Source organism: Coenobita brevimanus, chromosome 82 (assembly GCF_032717465.1).
Source record: "Coenobita brevimanus isolate Jiangsu-jjx chromosome 82, ASM3271746v2, whole genome shotgun sequence".
Lineage (NCBI taxonomy): Eukaryota > Metazoa > Arthropoda > Malacostraca > Decapoda > Coenobitidae > Coenobita > Coenobita brevimanus.
In genome coordinates this window covers 5,736,575-5,755,619 of record NC_137035.1, presented here as the reverse complement: position 1 = coordinate 5,755,619, position 19,045 = coordinate 5,736,575, and the positions used below count along the sequence as shown (strand labels likewise).

General features: G+C 41.2%; 1 protein-coding gene across 3 annotated transcripts; it reads right to left on the bottom strand.

Annotated features, from left to right (window-relative positions):
- Positions 1 to 2,852: 2,852 nt before the first annotated feature.
- On the bottom strand, positions 2,853 to 17,502 carry dpa (disc proliferation abnormal). 3 transcript variants are annotated; one of them, XM_080280031.1, is made up of 13 exons: positions 17,361 to 17,502; positions 16,777 to 16,922; positions 15,031 to 15,215; positions 14,537 to 14,621; positions 13,052 to 13,150; positions 12,474 to 12,609; positions 11,714 to 11,956; positions 11,098 to 11,326; positions 10,731 to 10,925; positions 6,111 to 6,359; positions 4,848 to 5,384; positions 3,399 to 3,609; positions 2,853 to 3,166 (listed from the first exon to the last, which is right to left on the bottom strand). In XM_080280031.1, the coding sequence occupies exons 1-13, from the start codon at positions 17,500 to 17,502 to the stop codon at positions 3,068 to 3,070; spliced, it is 2,556 nt and encodes an 851-aa protein (XP_080136157.1). In that variant the 3' UTR covers positions 2,853 to 3,067. The 3 variants fall into 3 exon arrangements, with proteins under 3 accessions (XP_080136157.1, XP_080136158.1, XP_080136159.1); XM_080280032.1 differs by having other exon boundaries at positions 11,098 to 11,293; positions 17,361 to 17,494; XM_080280033.1 differs by lacking the exon at positions 6,111 to 6,359 and having other exon boundaries at positions 17,361 to 17,494.
- Positions 17,503 to 19,045: the final 1,543 nt, after the last annotated feature.

Sequence of the window (19,045 nt, the reverse complement as noted above, 5' to 3'; positions counted from 1 at the left end):
ACACACACCACTTATTTGTGCCACATTGTTGGGGAGATTCCACGAATTGAAATTCTACCAAAGGTCCATCATATTGCGACAATGCCTTAGGTACTGTATATTGGTTTGAGACCACATGAGAAGTGATTCAATATGAAAAAACACAAGCTAAATACTCATCATGCCTACGCACTGATGAAAAGTTCGCCCAGTCCTTGAACTGTCTGTGCAGTTAATCACTGCACACTGTGGAACAGTGCTGAATTATCTGATCCCCAAAACGCATAAAACTGTGTACCAAGCACACTGCAGCACTATTCTACTGCGAGTAGCAAGATGGCGGCCACTTGCATCAACATTCTTTTGTTGTATTATCACTCAGTAGCTTTTACAACAATATTTCAATTAATTAACTGTTGCTGCATCTATGTTTATATATATCGATGATCTATCCATTAATCAATAACCAGACTTAATCTTAAAATGGGTGGCCACATAGGACTCGTCTCCAAGGTACCCTGTCCTCCATCATCAGGCCCTCAGGCTGCCCTTTCTTCAATTCACAACCCTATCCTCATCTCTCCAACCCATCAATCAATCTCATCCTTCACCTCTCATCACTCTCCTAGTCAGTCTCCAGTTCTTCAGTCTCAACATGCCAAACGCGAGAAATTCAGTTTTCTCTCCTACACATACATAAATACCCAATTTCTTATACATCATCATCCAGACCTCCTTTCCCATCATTGGTGAGGTGAGGTGTAGCTGCATCCATACAGCCAGTTTGCCCAGTTCAGTAGGCCATGCTTCCATTCACTCATCACTCAAGCCCAAGGAATCTTGGCTCCACCTGATAGGCCAAAAGGTTTCACCATGTCATATACACATACAAACCAGTCATCTACACAAACACACTAATAAAAATGATCCTCTATTCCTGTGTTGCCCCATGAGAAGCATAGGAGCCTGGGGCTAGGTAAGTTGGTCCTGACATTTTCTTCACTCATCCCTGAATGGAAATCTATCTATCTATCTATATACCTAGGCTGCTTCCCCCAAGGAAAGGGAGGTAACCGAGACAGGACAACACACTCCCCATTTACTCATCCATTCAAACACATTCATTCGCATCTTAGCCCCAAAGGGGGGAGAATGGACAGATCCTCACCGCACCACACCGCACAAGGGTCAACTGCGCAATGCAATCAGTGACATCCGCAGCAGGGCCCAACAGCAGAACTGGTTTACCCCTGCCACATCATAACAGACCCACCCCCTTACCCGCACCTGACCTGACTAGCTGATCAGACCAAATGCGGGCGAATATCCCCTCAGGGCTGCGTCATCACTTATTCATTCACAATTTCTCCATTTATTTCTGTCACGCACAGCCACTCTTCCTTGCTCAACAGACATCCCTCTCACATCCAGCGCTCTCTTCACACTGTCCATCCATCCTATTCGTGGTCTTCCTCTCAGCCTTACACCTCTCACATCAGATCTAGTTATCTTTTTCACCAATTGCTCATTATCCATTCTCTCCATATGCCCAAACCATCGCAACACCCTCTGCTCAACTCTACCAGCCATCTCCCGAACAACTCCAGTTCTCCTTCGCACTTCATCATTTCGCACCCGATATATAAGCATAAAACCCCAGCCACACCTTTGATATAACCCTGCACCGGCTCAATCCGACTGAAGCGCCTTAAATACCCACTAAATTACCAGGTGCCATAATTTACTTATATGGTTACAACCTAGCATAGAAAATGGTTTCTTGGTGTACAGGAAACCCCCTGGCTTGCACTCAGTGTAGAGTCACCAATAGGCAGAAGGAAGAGAAAAGCATGAAGGAAAAAAAAAACAGAAGAGGGAGTGTAGTCACCCGCAGGCATAAGGAAGAGAGAAAAATGAAAGAAAGAATGACAGAAGAGGATGGAGGGAAAGAAAGTCAGAAGTGGATGGAAGGAAGGAAGGGAGGAAAGGACAATCACCCGAGAGCAGCACTACCTCGAGTAAGTGGATGGTGAGCTCCCCCACCTACCACAAAATACTACTACTACTAATAATAATATACAGATATACTATAAAGATATCACAGATACAGCACTAGGAAATAAAAATACTGTATACAATCACAGATACAAACTACAAACACCAAAAAGGGTACCATATATAAACAACACAAAATGGAACAACATATATTTTAGATATAATGTAATTACAAAAAAACAAATCTTCAGTACAACTTATTTTGATGTATTCTGGAAGACCAATGTACCCACTTTATCTATTATGTACTCTGGAGAGTGTCTGCTTATCTTTCTTTCCTTCATTCTTCCCTCTTCCTTCTCCACACAGGTGACTAAGTGACACGCCAAATGGTTTCCTGTACACCAGGAAACCATTTTCTCTGCTAGGTGGTAACCATATAACCAAATGATGGCACCTGGTGGTTTAGTGGGTAATTATGGTGCTCCAGTCAGATTACGCCAGTGTAGGTTTATATCAAAGGGGTGCTTGGGGTTTATTGCTCAAGTAATGCCACTCAGGGATGAGTGAGGCTAGTCGCTCTCATCTTAAATAATGTCAGGACCAACTTGCCTAGCCCCAGGCTTCTATGCTCCTCATGGGGCAACACAGGACTAGATGATGGATGGATGGATAAATTTTCATTTATTCATGCAAAATAATCTTAATTCTCCCTGTGTTGCTTGTTTAACCTTTGGAATCCAGGTGACATCCTCTTCACTCTGTTTTCACCACAACCTAAATTTTTTATTCAGGTTAGGCAAGGCTACTCCTACTGATCAAGTTAAGGCTATATCTAACCCCTCCAGTTCCAAGTCTATAGCTCAGTACAATCATCAGAAGATGGCAATAATATGAAAAAGGCAACCCAACACTCAATGGGTTGCATGAATCTGCCATTTCCAAACTAAAGCTCACAATGTGCTCATATAATTGATAAACAATTCCTACTACCTATTAACAGCTATCACACCTGTCCTTGTTCATCTATGTCCACCCTATTACTTGCCTTGATCTATCGCTAACTCTGCTACTCCAAACCACTGTCAATACTTCAGTGGATGATACGGATGGTAGATTTGCCAGTGATTGTCAGGAATTCATCATCCTGCAGATCTCTCAGTGCATCCTCAAACATCTCACGGGTAACCATCTGAAATGTAAAGAGTTCATGATTATCTTATCATCATCATCCAGGCATCTATGGAATCAACGAAATACAGTAATACCAAAAAGGGCAAAATATTTAATTTCTATTAATCTAGGTTGTTTGTGGCATAAACTAAAGGACATAAAAACTAAAAAGATTAAAAATGCTTTTACCTCCTACTAATCTGGCTTGCTAGCAGCATAAACTAAAGGATATAACTACCATCCTCACTCACCAAGTCTGATGAATCCTTGAGATCCTGGAAGAGTTTCTGGAAGTTAAGTGTGACAACCTTGCCCTTGGCCTGGATCAGCTTCTTGAGTGTCTGAGCCAGTTCCACACGTCGTTTGCGAGCTGCTGAACTCAGCCCAGTGGTCAAGATGCTCACATCAATCTTGCCGGACATCGGATCTGTTGCAGACTGTTTCAAGGCCTCACGGTGTAATCTGTGGCATACAGCACAAGCTAAATTCCAAGTTAGAAATGGTTGGAAGATACTAAGATGTTGCCCTTTGAGTCTATCTATCTACTGCCAAACACCACAATCCCATAAGGGGTGGCCATTGACTTAGAGTTATTTGTTTTACGGGGAGGGGCACTAACCCTCCACCAACCCACTTGTTGACACGTAGGGAACATGTATGGTTTGGTTATATGGTTATCACCCAGCATTGTATATGGTTTCTTGGCTTACAGGAAACCATTTGGCTTGTCACGCAATGTAAAGCCACCTGTAAGGGAAAGAAATGCAATGAGAAGTGACAGGAAAAAAAAAAAAAAGATAAAGGCTAAGGAAGAAGTAGGCAGCACTACATCAAGTGAGAGGATGATGGTCGCCACCACCTACCACTATCAAAGAAGGTATTTACTTGAGCATAACTACAACAAGCATTTTATGCTGTTACACCTGGTAATACAAGTTACTGAGAGGGTCTACAAGAGCATGAACTCGAGATGGGGATGTGGATGAGATTCTAACTAGTTTTCAAGAAGGAAAAGGCACTGATAGAGTGCTAAAAGAGGCCATTTAGTAGGAAATGATCTATTCCATCCATCCATCATCCAATTCTATGTCACCCCCATGAGGAGTATAGGAACATGGGGCTAGGCAAGTTGGTCCTAACATCTCAGATGAAAGTGACCAGCCTCACTTATCCCTGAGTGGCATTGAGTGAGCAATAAACCCCAACCACCCCTTGGATATAAATCTACACAGGATGAATCCAATTGGAGCACCTTAATTACCCACTAAACCACCAGGCGCCATAATTTGGTTATATGGTTACCACCCAGCGTAGTAAATGGTTTCCTGGTGTACAGGAAACCACATGGCTTGTCACTGTGTAGAGTTGCCCATAGGCAGAAGGAAGAGGAAAGAATAAAGGAAAGAAAGACAGAAGATAAAGTGTAAAGACACCCGTAGGCAGAAGAATGAGGAAAAAGTTAAGAAAAGAAAGAAAGATGAAGGATGGAAGAGACAAAAGGGCAGACACCCAGAGCAGCACTACATCAGGTGAGTGGATGGTGAGCACCCCCACAGGGAAATGATAAAGTTATGATTAAAAGAGTGAGTGGTACATATACTATACTGTAATAATGAATACATCATGGTACAAGATGTGTGTTTGAGTCAGAAAAGTAGGTTATAGCTATCAGTTACAAAGCATGAGAAATATTTCCTTACCTCCAAGCCTCCTCAACATCAGCAACCTCCACCATATGTGAGAGGCGGACCTTTGCATGGGCCTCGGCAAGCCTTATGAGGGACTCCAGTTGTCGGGGGTAGGCTGTTACTTGACCCCTTCCACTTCCAACCTTCCTCATGTCCACATAAGCAGAGATTAAGCGCTGGGATGCATCTTCAGAGAGTTTGGGATGAATGTATTCCCTTGCATAGGCTAAATAGTCCCTAAGAATACCCATGTCCAGAATCTCCTCCTCACTCAAATTCTGTGACCTGTAATAGAGGGATACGAGATGGCGGGCAAGTCGTCGGTCATACAGCTCATCTTGCGGGTCCAGAATGAGGAAGATGAGGTCAAAACGAGAAAGCAGTGTGTGGGGGAGCTCGATGTTTTCAATAATGGTCTTGTTCTTGTTCCACTGAGACTCGACTGGGTTTGCAGCAGCTAGGATTGAGGTGCGGGCATTGAGCTGACAGATGATCCCAGCCTTGGCAATGCTAAGGGTTTGTTGCTCCATAACCTCATGAAGCACTGACCTGAGGACAAAGAAATTATGAAAACACTGAAACAAGACAATACTATCATCATCATCACCTTCCCACCAAAGGGGAGGGTGTGTAGCAACATCCAGACAATACTGAAATCTATATACTGTATTTACATAGCTACAGCCAAATGTTTTCATCTCAGAGGAGATGGCCACAAATAAATTTCTTCCACATAAACTCGTGCAAAAGACTGTTCTGTAATCTGAAGTTTACTACAAAGGGTTAAATTGATTTCTCAGTACTTTAATCTTCATAAGCAACTGCTAAAGTGATTTTGATCACTTCAGTCAAGACTAAATATTACCCTTATACTATATTACCTATATCCTGCATTACAGGAATCCATTAGGCTTGTCACTGAGTGAAGAGCCACCTGACATGAAAAGAAGAGTAAAAGTAACATGAAGGAAAGGAATTGTTAGGAAGAGATGAGGGCAGAAAAAGTGACTAAATGAAAAAGGTGAAGGAAGAAGTAGGCAGCACTACATCAAGTGAGTGGATGATGGTTGCCACCACCTGTACTGGTAAAGTGAATCACTTCAAAAGTGCTGTTCCAAGTCTCTGATCAACATCCCTATAGTAATTGCCATACGAGATCTGAAGCAAGAAGTTTTAAAAAAACAAAACTGCAAGCACACACACACAATGCAGTATGAAGTATCTGCATATGTATACTGCAAGAAAACAAGAAGTGCCATGGTTCCACTAACACACCTTGTGGTGTCACTCATCTTGTCAAACTCGTCAATGCAACATATCCCATTGTCAGCCAAGACAAGAGCCCCCGTCTGCAGAACCAGCTGCCGTGTCTCTGGGTCCTTTGTGACGTAGGCAGTGAGACCAACAGCAGAAGAACCCTTGCCGCTGGTGTACTGGGAGCGTGGTAACAGATTGTATACATACTGGAGAAGCTGGGATTTGGATGTACCAGGATCTCCACACAGCAGAATGTTAATCTCAGATCTGGGGATGTACAATAAAGGGTGATTTATTTTTCAAAATCTTAACCCCTAACAGGCAGGTGACGTTACGTAACGTCTGTGCATGAGGAGGCAGGCGATGTTACATAACGTCCGGCCATTTTCGGTTCTAATTTACTAGTGAAATTGGTTGACAAGGCATCCCTGTCACCTACTGTCCTGCCCTCTATGCTCCAAAGTCGGGAAAAAGTAAAATAGAGTATTCATGTATAAGTTGTAGTGTTATAACTGTTCAAGTAAAATAGAATATATACATACCGGTACATAAGTTATATTGTTACAAGTGTTCAAGTAACATAGAAAACACGTACATAAGATTTGAAGACAACGAACAATGTATAGAATGCATAAATGATAGTGTTCAGTGGTGAACAAAAATAAAATGAATGAAGAGTTCGCTAGGCTCGCCCCAGGCGTGCTTGGTGATATGCTGCCTGCCTACACTCCTCTCTCACTACCCTCCTGCTCCTCCTCCTACAACCAGCAGATTCTGGGTTACTCAGTGTCATCACTGTCAGGGTTTTGGTCTTACATATGAAAAGTGTTCTAGAAAAAATGAGGAACCTAAATGTGTTTTTTGTGCTGGGGCCCATGTAAGTAAGATCTCTTGCCTTGGTTTTTAATCCATTTTTATCGATTTATGCATGTTTAGGCTCATTCCTTGATACTTTATTTTTCCGAAAATATGACGCCCCACACGGTCGTATAATTGATAAGTTGTCCGCCCATAAGGGGTTAAACAAGGACACATTTAACATCTGGTTCCAAAGTAGGATATCATCATCATTCTTACTATCTCCAAATGACCATTTTCAGCTTAACTGGAGACATTAAACAAAATTTTCATTAAACTCTTCACTTCTTACAAGATGCCGTGCTTTTGACAGATTCTGGGTTACTCAGTGTCATCACTGTCAGGGTTTTGGTCTTACATATGAAAAGTGTTCTAGAAAAAATGAGGAACCTAAATGTGTTTTTTGTGCTGGGGCCCATAAGTCTAAGGATTGTAGTAAAAGAAATTCTCCAAAATGCATCAACTGCTCTTCCTTCAGACATCAAGAAGCTAATACTAATTCAGTCAGTTGTCCATTCTTCATCTAGTAGAGACTGTCCAATTACGATTTCTCATAGGAATAACTTGATTGAAAACACCAATTTCGACCATTCAAAAAACTGGCTATGTTCCTCTTTAACCAGTTAAGGATGGGTCTGTTAAATATTCGTTCCATCTGTAATAAGACAGACCATATTAATGAAGCTCTAAATCAGCATGAGCTTGACATTTTGTGCTTGACTGAAACCTGGTAGTATGAGTCCGGTATTAATATTGTTCGTAGAGCTTTGCCAAAGACACATTCTATTATAAATATTCCCAGGCCTATTGCTATTTATCCAGGAGGAAGTTTGGCACTCATCTACTCAGCAGCACTTGCAAACGTTTCTCTCACAGACTCAGACCTGACCCCATCTTCAAATGAAAATATGAAGTATTAATAAATTTCCATCAGAATACCATTAGAATTGCAAATATCTATTGGCCAGGTTATTCGGGCACAGATCGAGGTTTTAAGAAGGAGTTTGGGCGTTTCTTGAAGTCTTTTCGCTTAAATCTGGAGGACTTCTTCTTTGCAGTGATTTCAGTTATTGGGTTGACAGTCCACAGTCCAAACCATTTTCTTCAGAATTCCCTGAGCTGATCACTTAGAATAATTTTTTCAATCATGTGAGTGTTCATGTCCCAGGGCATGTTCCTGACTTGATCTTGTCCCCTGTTGGTTGCAGGAGCATATCTAATGTGGAGGATGACTAAGTTGACTCCCTTATCTCTGATTATGCTCTGCTTAATTTTAGTTTTGATATCCTGAAATCCCCTTCCCATAAAAAGGTCATCAGGTTCAGAAATTACAGGAATGTTGACCGCCGTCTGATGTCGTGAAACTGATCAGCGTTTTAAATGCACTGATTCTTCAGATCTTTCTTCTGATGATTTGGTTGATATATATAACAATGAGCTTAGTCAACATTTTGTCATGACTGTCCTGAGGTAAAAACAATCATTGTATGTTATAATTCTCCGTGGTATGGTCCATCCATTAATTCTTTGCACAGACAATGCACAAAGGCAGAACGTGAGTGGCGCTTGCAACGGACCTAATTAATTTGCATTATATTTGTGCGAGAAGAGCAGTTCTTCACACTAAAAGCTCAATAGGCAAGGTATTATCAAAATGAAGTTGATTCATGTGGTGGTGATAAAAAAAAACTGTCTGCAGTTGTGAACAATTCAGTTGGTTGGAGGAATGTAACTGTTAAATCAACTTCTGTATCTGATGCCCCACTGGCTTCTGATTTTGCTTCATTTTTTACAACTAAGATATCTTGCATGAAAAATGACAAACAACAGTTCTTCCAGTGAAGTGTACTCAGTTGACTTCCAACCATGGCACACAAGGGGACATTTACTTTCAATATTTCATCCACTGGATGTAAATATGGTAAAACGTTACATCAGAGAAATTAACAAAACATTTTGCCCTCTCAATCCGTGTAACCTGTCACAACAGCTTGATTTGTACGAGCACGCAGCAGAATTTATCTGTGACATAATACAGTGAGCCCTTAAGTTTTGCGTCTAATTGGTACCATGAGGTTGGCGTGAAACCAGAATTTCGTGAAACAAAAAGTATATTCAATGGTAAAAGATCTAACTGGTTCTAGAGCCCCTCCCAAAGTCACTCTTTCTCTCACTTTTGATATATATTTCTCATTAAACTAGATACCTGAATAACTGACAACCATATGAATATGACAAAAATGTTAAGAAACATTAAATAAATGGATCACCAGCCAGAAAAATCTTTGTCTGATTCTCTACTGAATACTTTTTCCTTTTCACACTGACTCGATACTCACGACGTTCTTTTCTCTTGCCTCCATCCTTTGAACTTCCCAGTATTTCACCATCACCACTATTACCTTGTCATCCAATGAATGAAGATGATGCCATAATACAGTACAGGTAGACCAAAACAGAACAATAGCTGAACGAATGGAAAGGCAATAAAAGTGATCACGGTTGCGATTACTACCAGAGCACCTCACACTCACACACACACACACTCTCACAGCTGGCAAGAACTGTGCAAAGAATATGGCTGACAACAGCTGACGATCATCTTGCCCACCGGAACCCCATGTATTGACGCAAAAGGTAAATTTTTGATCGTGAGACGTAAGTTCTTGGAAATTTTGGGCTTTCCCGCGAAAGGTAAATTTGGGAACCTAAATAGCACGAAACATAAGGGCTCACTGTAGATGCTTCTTAGAAAGTAATTTTGTGCAGTCTGAGAAACATGCTTTGCTTAGACCCCTAATCAAGAAACCTGGCCTTGATGTCGAAAGCATGACATATTACTGTCCTGTCTTTCTTATCCAAGATTACTGAGCATGCCAAACTTGATCAACTCTTACCACTACTGGAACTTAACAGAATTGTTCCTGTTGATCAATCAACATACAGATTATACCATGCAACTGAAACTGCACTAACAAACGATTCATAGTCATTTGGTGGCAAGCATCTGTGGTGGGATGTCCTCTCTCCTAGTTCTGTTGGATCTGTCTGCAGCTTTTGATACAGCAGATCATAAACTATTGTTGGATGATCCATATTTTAATGGCATTTGTGATAGTGCTCTTTTGTTCCTTAAGTTGTATCTGTTGGACAGATCCCAAAGAGTGGTTGTTGATTACGCTAGCTCTGGTTCTGCTCCCCTTCTGTTCAGAGTCCCTCAGGGATCAGTTTTGGATCCAATTCTACTTACAATCTACAGGAATAGTTTATCGCCTTTACTCGATGCTCAGGACATGTCGTTCAACTGGAGTACCCTAATTACCCACTAAACCACCAAGCGCCATAATTTGGTTATGTGGTTACCACCCCGCATAGTAAATGGTTTCAAGTACAAAGAACCATAGGGCTTGTAACTCAGTGTAGAGTCACCCATAGACAGCAGGAAGAGGAAAGAATGAAGGAATGAAAGACAAGAGGAAAGAAGGAAGGAAGAGTGGAAAGGGCAGGTACACGAGAGCAGCATTACATTAAGTGAGTGGATGGTGAGCACCCCCACCTACCACTAGGATTATAATTAAAAAATACTGGGAAAGGCTGTGCCACGGCTTGGATAAGGCAATGAAAACAACCCAACACCAGAAATTAATCGATACTACCAACCACACTGGTATCAGCAATACAAATTCCAAAAGCACATGCCTCCAAAACTTTAACATCACTGAAGAGATACATACACTTCTGCAGATATACAAAAAATTATGTATAAATACTGTCAAGTACCTGAAGTTCCCTCTGCCAGCATTAGTGAAGTCCTTTCTGGTTCCTCCAAACAGCTGGAGGAGAATACCCTTCTTGATGTCCTCATTCTCATAAATAGATGGAGCAATAGCATGGGCCAGACGTTCATAAACATCAGGCTTACGTGATAATTCCTTCAGCAGCTCCACTCTTTCTGCTGGCAACCTTGGTGTTTCACTGTTGTAGGAGAGGGAGATTTAGCTAGGAAAGTGTATGTAGGTCAAGTGGAGGTGAACAGGGGATAACTCCTGGAATCCACTTAAAAATGAGCATCACTGATGTGTCTCTGGCAACTTACAGACAGAACAACTTAAAATGAGAACTAACCATACCACAAAATCCTACTCACCCTTCCTCCTGGCCATGCAGTCTCTTGGAATCCACTTTGCGGAAGTGCACAACATCAATGTGCGTCTTGTACACACTCTTCAGGTTGCGCACACGGGGGTTAAGACGCAGAGGCACAGCACGGTAGATACCAGTCACTGTTACACGGTCACCAGGCTGCACACCATCTACTAGGTCATTGTGTGCATAGACCAGTACTGTGTGGGGGGTCTGGCCAGGTGGCATGTCATCTACAGAGAAGATAAAATGAAATGTTAATAGCTTTGTCAGATTCTGAAAAGGGAATATGGTTTATTATTTTGATAATGACGCTGATATTATTTGCAATGAGTACAGCAGTACTGTGCTGGGGGTCTGATATGGAGGCATGTCATCAGAAAGGAAGATGAAGTCATGATATCTTCATTTGACTCTTAAACTGGGGATGTGGGTTAGGATTATTACAATGATCCTTCTACTTACAATAATTATTCAATCAAATATTTCCAACAATTACTTACAGAAATAAACAAAAATTATTTAGTACTGGTATATGTTCTGAAGGACCTCTCAAACAGAATGCAATTAGTAAGTCAGCAATTACAACCTGCAAGGATTCAATGAACTGAAAAACATACCTGGGCTTTCCTGCAGCTTGATCATCTGTTTGTCTGAGAACTGCGAGCGGTTGTGGATGAGTGTGAAGGAGTGACCGGTGTTGCAGTGTGTGCAGACGGTGGGCTCTGCAATGCGGCCGCGGTCAATCTCAACTGTGGTGGTGAAGGCACACACATGGCAGCGGAAAAAAGCCTCACGCATCTCAGGAATTATGTTGGATGTTCGGATCACCATGCCACAGATGGTTATTAGCTGATCAATGTCTGAGGGAGAGGAAAGTTACATACAGTTAGTTGTCACTTACATTTCATTCACATAAATACATTTTGTTGAGCTGCAAGTGAATTGGCATTTCTTCACTTAAAAGTTACTTATGATAACTTTACGGTTCTCTTAAAGTCAGAAATGTCTTCTTTCTCTGTGCTTATAACTTTTCAATCATGAACTAGAAGCATATATCTCTCTGAGTAACATTACATCTGCACATGTCCTCCAATAAAAGAAAGGATGACTATACTCATTATTAAACAATAACTACTGACTTCATTTTGCTACCCTAATCGTTTTTTCCACTGCCACATAGATTAAGGATAACCACAGCAGGTATCCTTTTACCTCCAACCAATGCATAGAGCAAATTTTAGGATTTAGTTACAGGGAGCAATTACATTTATTACTCCCTTAGTGTACTGAAGATGACATGATTCACATCAACTCAGTAAGCAGCGTACCATAAACTTTATCTGGGCATCAAAATGAACACACACAAAAGGTACTTACCTTCAGGATTAAGGGCTCTCATGTTCTTTGTCTTGTCAGCATTAAAAGGTCTGACTTGGATTTGGTGCTCCAGTATGGTGTCTGGGTAACGTTCAAAGAACATCTCGTTTATAGCCATGTCAAAAGTTGGAATTACCTGCAACAATTGGAATAAGTAATAATTCTTTGGCAATATATAATCACACAGGTCAAACATGATTATCTCACTAAAACATTCTTTTATTTAATTATCATACACTTCCTCCTTCACAATATATGCTTAACCTCTAAATTAATGATCTTTCCTGCCAACCAGTGAATCAGATCAAATGTAAACTACTGAATTAGATAAACTATCAACACAAACACACACACACAAAATGAGAGAGAGAGAGAGAGCAAATTCAGAGTAGTCATATTCTGATCCTCACTAGATCTGCCACCCAATACTATCAATAAACAACTGATCCTCACTAGATCTGCCACCTAACACTATCAATAAACAAACAAATGCAGATAGTACACACTGATAACTAGATACAAGCACCTTATTTACATAATCACTCAATACAGTTGTTACACATGACCTATTAACTGACCTCCTGAGGGTAGCAGACCAGCTGGCGGTATAGATCAGCATCAAACTGGTGCAGATGAGCACAATTTATGTTCAGGAAAGGTTCCTCTAGGGTGTGGATCTGAAATAAGGACACCATTGTAGTATACCTCTGACTACAGTTATGTTTCTACGAGCAGAATAAAAATGTCCTCTGTAAACTGGATTATTATCTGCAGTGAAGTAGATGTCCCCTGTTTTTTGTTGAGGACACACCTCTGACTACAGTTATGTTTCTACGAGCTGAATAAAAATGTCCTCTGTAAATTGGATTATTATCTGCAAAGGCAGTCTGGTGAAGTAGATGTCCCCTGTTTTTTGTTGAGAAGACACCAGCGAAAAGCAAAAAATATTGAATGTCCATTTAAAAGGGCACCCACAAACACAATATAACTACGTGATTGCCTAAAAATTACGCTTTGAAGTGCCCTCAGATATTATCAGACATTAGGGTACTAGAGTGGGATGCCTTCATGTGGTGGTACCAATATGGCCAGAGTTGGCACTGCCTGATAACAAAGATGTATCTGTCTTCTCCCTATTCCCCAAACAAAGAGCTGTGAACTGCAGGAAAATAACTTTAGCCTGCACTCCATTAGCCTTACATCCAAGCCTGAGGATGAAACTAGTACGGTACTACTGCCACTATTGCAGCTACCAGACATTAGGCTCTACTTATTTTAAGTCAATTTTCAGATGATTTTGCAAAACACAAATAAATTAATACTTTTTCTTCCTCATCTAATCCTGTGTTGCCCCATGAGGAGTGTGGGAGCCCAGGGCTAGGCATGTCAGTCCTGACATTTAAGATGAGAGTGACTGACCTCACTCATCCCTGAATGACATTACATGAGCACTAAACCCCAACCACCACTTGGATATAAACCTGCACCGGCTCAATCCGATTGGAGCGCCTTAATTACCCACAAAGCCATGAGGCTCCATAATTTGGTTATACGACTCCCATCGTTCGTTTTTAAAGGCTCCAACATGCTTGCATGTGTCGGCCTCGGTCACCTAATGGTGGCTCTCCACGCTGCACGATCCATTGCAGCCTCCCTGTTCAGTCCCCTAACCCTGAGGTCACACTTAATGACCTCGTTCCATGTCTTTCTTGGTCTACCCCTCATAACCCCACCCGCAATATTAACACCTCAAGCATAGTAACTGTCTTTCTGGTGTACAGGAAACCATTTAGCTTGTCACTCAGTGCAGCCACCCGTAGACAATGAAGAGGAAAGAATGAATAAATAAATAAATACATCACCCTAAAATGCATCTTCAGATGGTGTATTCTGTGATGGTTTACACATCCTGGAGTAACCTGAATTAGCAAAGTCAGAAATGCAGAAAATGAGATTACTACAGCTTGATCAAAATGAAAAATGTTATCAGATGAAAAGGGTTACTGTGGAGAAAATATACATACAAAATGCTTCCTTCACAGTCACACCAAAATACTCCATACCTCTTCCAGTTTCTGTAGATATAATGGCTCATCAGTGTTCATGCCTTCAAAACGCTCATCCTCGTCAGTTTCAGCATCAACAAACCTAATGGGGAAATTTTTTTTCATTAGCTTTCTTTCTAAGGTAACTGGAATGTTCAGGAGCAATGATCTCATCCATGTAAAACTTCCAAAACTATACCATGACATCCAAAAATTCTTATTTTCAGTGAACATAAGAGATAACTGATGCCAGTGAAAATGAGGGTAATATTGGCAGAGGGCACTATACTGAAGAGAATGGAGCTGTGCACTGGTGACAGAAAGGGAAAAGGAAGTGCACTGACAGTGAAACAGGCATATCAGGAATACCAAAACTAAATAATTACTGCATAAGAGTTGCTGGGAGCTTGGGGGGGATTGAGATGTGTAATAAAATTTGTAACAAGACGAGAATCTCATCTTAGACCATGTTCAGTTGGTTAGAAACTATAACATCTAGAATTATATCCAACCTCAGCACAAAAGCCTTGAATCGATCCTTGCACTCAGCCACGACAACATCAGTACCCCAGATGACAAGCTGAGGTCCCTCTGTCTGTTGTGAGCCTCCTGGTGGAGCAGTGCTACTTCCAGGGGCACCAGCACCAGCACCGCCATCAGGGTTCGACTCACTGGGCGGGTCTGTTGACAAGTTGACCTGGGGAAGAAGTATGGCAGATTAACATAACAAGGAAGATCTCACTCAGAGTTACCAGTACATACATTTATTTTGTCATTCATCTACCATCTAACCCTTTATTGCCCCATCTGATGCATAGGGACCTGGGACTGGGTTTGTTAGTCCTAACATTTAAGGTACAGTATGGGTAGCCAGCTCTGCTCACCCCAAGTGGCATTGTGTGAGCAATAAACCCCAACTGCCACTTGGATCTACACCATTAAGGGATTTTAAGCAGCAACATTTCCAAGCTTGCAGCTGCACTGTGTCACTCAACATTCTGACTGCATTCCTTATACCTAAGTCCCTGTTCATGACCTCTTCTTACAAATTCCTTCTTTCTCTGGCTATTCTAATCTTTAAATCAACGACCATAATAAGCTCAGCAGACATCTGTCAAAACTATAGCCCTTTCATCTTAACTTGGCCTATATTTTTATCCTTTTGTAATTTATTTAATGCAACTCACTGGCAGAAAATGAAAATGCCACAACTCTACACTCTTTCCCTTGGACTTCTCCTTATTATCACCATACTCTTGTTATAGTTCAGCTATTTAATTTTTGTTTCTGAGGGCTCCAATATACTTGCATGTGTTGGCCTTGGTCACCTAATGGCAGCTCTCCATGCTGCTCTCTCTCTAGCAGCTTCCCCATTTAGTCGCTTAACCCTGAGGTCACACTCAACAACCTAGTCCCCAGTCTTTTTTGGTCCACCTCTCACTACCCTACCCCTAACATTAATACTTCTCACCTTCTGCACCCAATTATCATCTCCCATCCTCTCCACATGCCCAAACCATCTCAATCTACCTCACCTCATCACAACACCAATACACTCCAGTCCCATCCTACCTCTCAACTCCTCCTTTGTAAACCTAGCCCCCCAGGCCTTGCACTAAGGGACACACTGCATATCCACCTAATCACTGCCATTTCAGTACGTTTGAGCCTGCAAATATTCTCTTCCTTTACTGCCCAGGTCTCACTACCATACAACATTACATTCCAAACACATGCCACATACAAAGATCCCTTAGCACGGATAGAGAGCCCTCTCAATGTGAAAAGAGGTAATATCCCTAAATTTCTTCCAATCACTCCTCACTCTAACCACAAAGCTGGCTCCTGCCCCACCTCCAGCACGTAACATGTCTCCCAAATAACAAAACTCTTCCACGCATTCACGAGAGTCACGAGCAATTTCAATCCTTTCACATCTGGCAACTTCCACATGCTCTCCCCGACACACTGCACACGTGAAATCTGCAAGTACTGACAGTCTATCTCTAATACCACTACATCTCGTGCACCCACGTATCACAAACACTGCACAAGATGAAATTATTTCCCACGTCCTTGTGACAAATTGCATTTGGTCACTCTCCCATTTCTTTGACAGTACTGCCCCCAGCCCTAGATACCATCACTTTTTTTTTATCTGCAAATTTGGGCAGTTTAAAGACAGTTTAGTTTCACCACAAGAACATCACTGTAACATGAGAAAACGGCAGCAAGCTACTCCAAACATTATGGTCTACCTGTCTAATACGGCGATCAGAACGAATATCTGATCGGTGTCTGATGGGGGTGCCTCTCACACCAGATCGAGGAGTGCGTAGGGAAGAACCAACACTGCTTGGGGTGCCATAGTTCAGTGGAGAGCTTAGGTCTACTTCACTCATAGCTGGGAAGGTAAATGATAGATTAGTAAGAAGTTTAATGGATGAATAAAAAGGTCAGAGAGCACCAAAGAACATCAACCAGATTCATTGCATTAAAGTACAAAAGGCTACATTGATAAACTCAGAACTTCCTGGTTATAGCTAATTATTCCCTCCAACAAGGAGAGTATGTTTTCACCCCTGTTTGTGTTAGCAGGATTACTCAAAAACTAAGAGAGAGATTTGGACCAAATTTGGTGGGTATATAGCCCATGTCCTAGGGAACAACTGATTAACTTTTGGGACAAATCCAGATCAAATTATAGATTCTGGATCCAGAAACATATTTTGTGAAACCCTAATCAATGATGAGAAAACCTAACCCAATATGAAGAGCGGTTTGGAAATTACATTGCCCTTGTTAGAGAGGTGTGCTCCACTGAGTGCCCCTCTAGTTTCACCTGGGTTGATGCGAGGCGGTGCTGGTGAAGTGGCTGGTAGTAGCTCCGAACTGGGGGAAGATGGAGGCAGCGGCATCAGCTCACTCGTGTCGCTGCGTTTGCTAGGGGTGGAACGGGTGCTGCGACGGCCGGGTGACGACATGGCTCAAGGGTAATTCTGGGAATTACAGTTTTAATTAACCATACTTTCTGCTATCTAAATGTAGCTCTAAGCATTTATATCAAAACAACACTTATATACCAATATACATTTGGCATAAGTTTAATTTTAAATTTTTGATAAAATGTTTTTTCAGGTGCAATTTCATTTATTCACATGACCTTCACTTTGGTATTATTATAGTTTCAGCCAAAAACAGAATTATGAGATTTTGATCCATTTTTTTGGCATTTTATAGACAATTCTAAGACTCTTCTTCTATGGCATTTCCACTGCATACCTATTATTTGCATTTTACTCTGAAAGTTACGTTAGGATAGGCTAGGTTATCTCTCACAGTAAAACACAAATAATTTGCATCAAAAATGCCAAAGAAGAAAAGTTTCTTAGAAATCTAAAATACCAAAAAAGCTATCAAAATCTCGTAATTCTGTTTTTGGATGAAACTATAATTTTCTATCTATCTATCTATTGCCAGACACCATAATCCCATAAGGGGTGGCCATTTGACTTTGAATTATTTGTTTTACGGAAAGGGGCACTAACCCTCCACCAACCCACTTGTTGACACGCAGGGAGCACATATGGTTTGGTTATATGGTTACCACCCAGCCTTGTAAATGGTTTCTTGGCTTACAATAACGGTACAGCTAACAAGAGGTTATTATCAGAAACTAACATCACCTAACTCTGGCATCCTTTAAATCTAACCTTGGCAAACTTATATTTCAAATAGCTTCTGTAAAAAATTTCTGAAATTTCTTCAGCATACAGTTATGTGTTCAGAATAACAAGGTGATGTTACGTGATAAATGAAACTGGGAATGGGAACATCAAGATGAAATCCAAACACACAAGGTTACACTATGCCACAGCTAACCAAGATGATGAAAAATCAATAAAGAGGGAATATTATGGTGGTAAATGGCATGGTATGACGTGGGACGTGTGGTAAACAACCACCTACTTCACTGAGTTCACTCAAATACCAAGCTTAGCTGACGACCACAGGCCACTACCGGTATAAGGCATCCTGTGTACTAAAAGTCTGCTAATATATATATATATATATATATATATATATACCTCTTGCTGCCTGAAGTCCTTGCACAGAGCTATCATCCAAATTCTACCGTGAATTTGTAATCCAGTCTTGTGAGCAAAAGTATTTCCGTTTATCTCCTTATATACAGTGTACTCCTGACAACCATACTTACTGAAAGGGACTGGAAAATGATCCAAATAGCTATGAAATATTGGGAACAAACACAAACTCCTCGACGCTTAAACCCACAGCACCTGCGCGCCGAAAAGTTTATTGTTGTCAAGAAATCCGCGGGAATCGAGCTGCCCAAGTGAACATGTATATAAGAATTATTTTTCTTTACAAAATGGCGATTGTACTTGGAAATGAGATCGAAATAAATATAAGGTAGACTAATAAGTGGCCTCCAGCTTTAACGAGTGGAGAGCTGTGATGATCATATTCTGCTCGCAACTCTGTGAACCTGTTTGGGCCGATCAG

Bases quoted from the DNA above. Each gene is read 5' to 3' on its own strand.
- dpa (XM_080280031.1), bottom strand. From the start codon at position 17,502: ATGTCGTCACCCGGCCGTCGCAGCACCCGTTCCACCCCTAGCAAACGC. The intron at 15,216-16,776 runs GTAGACCATAAT...CTTCTTCCCCAG, and splicing joins CTGATCGCCGTATTAGACAG to GTCAACTTGTCAACAGACCC. The intron at 13,151-14,536 runs GTATGGAGTATT...TCCTTATTTCAG, and splicing joins ATCTACAGAAACTGGAAGAG to ATCCACACCCTAGAGGAACC.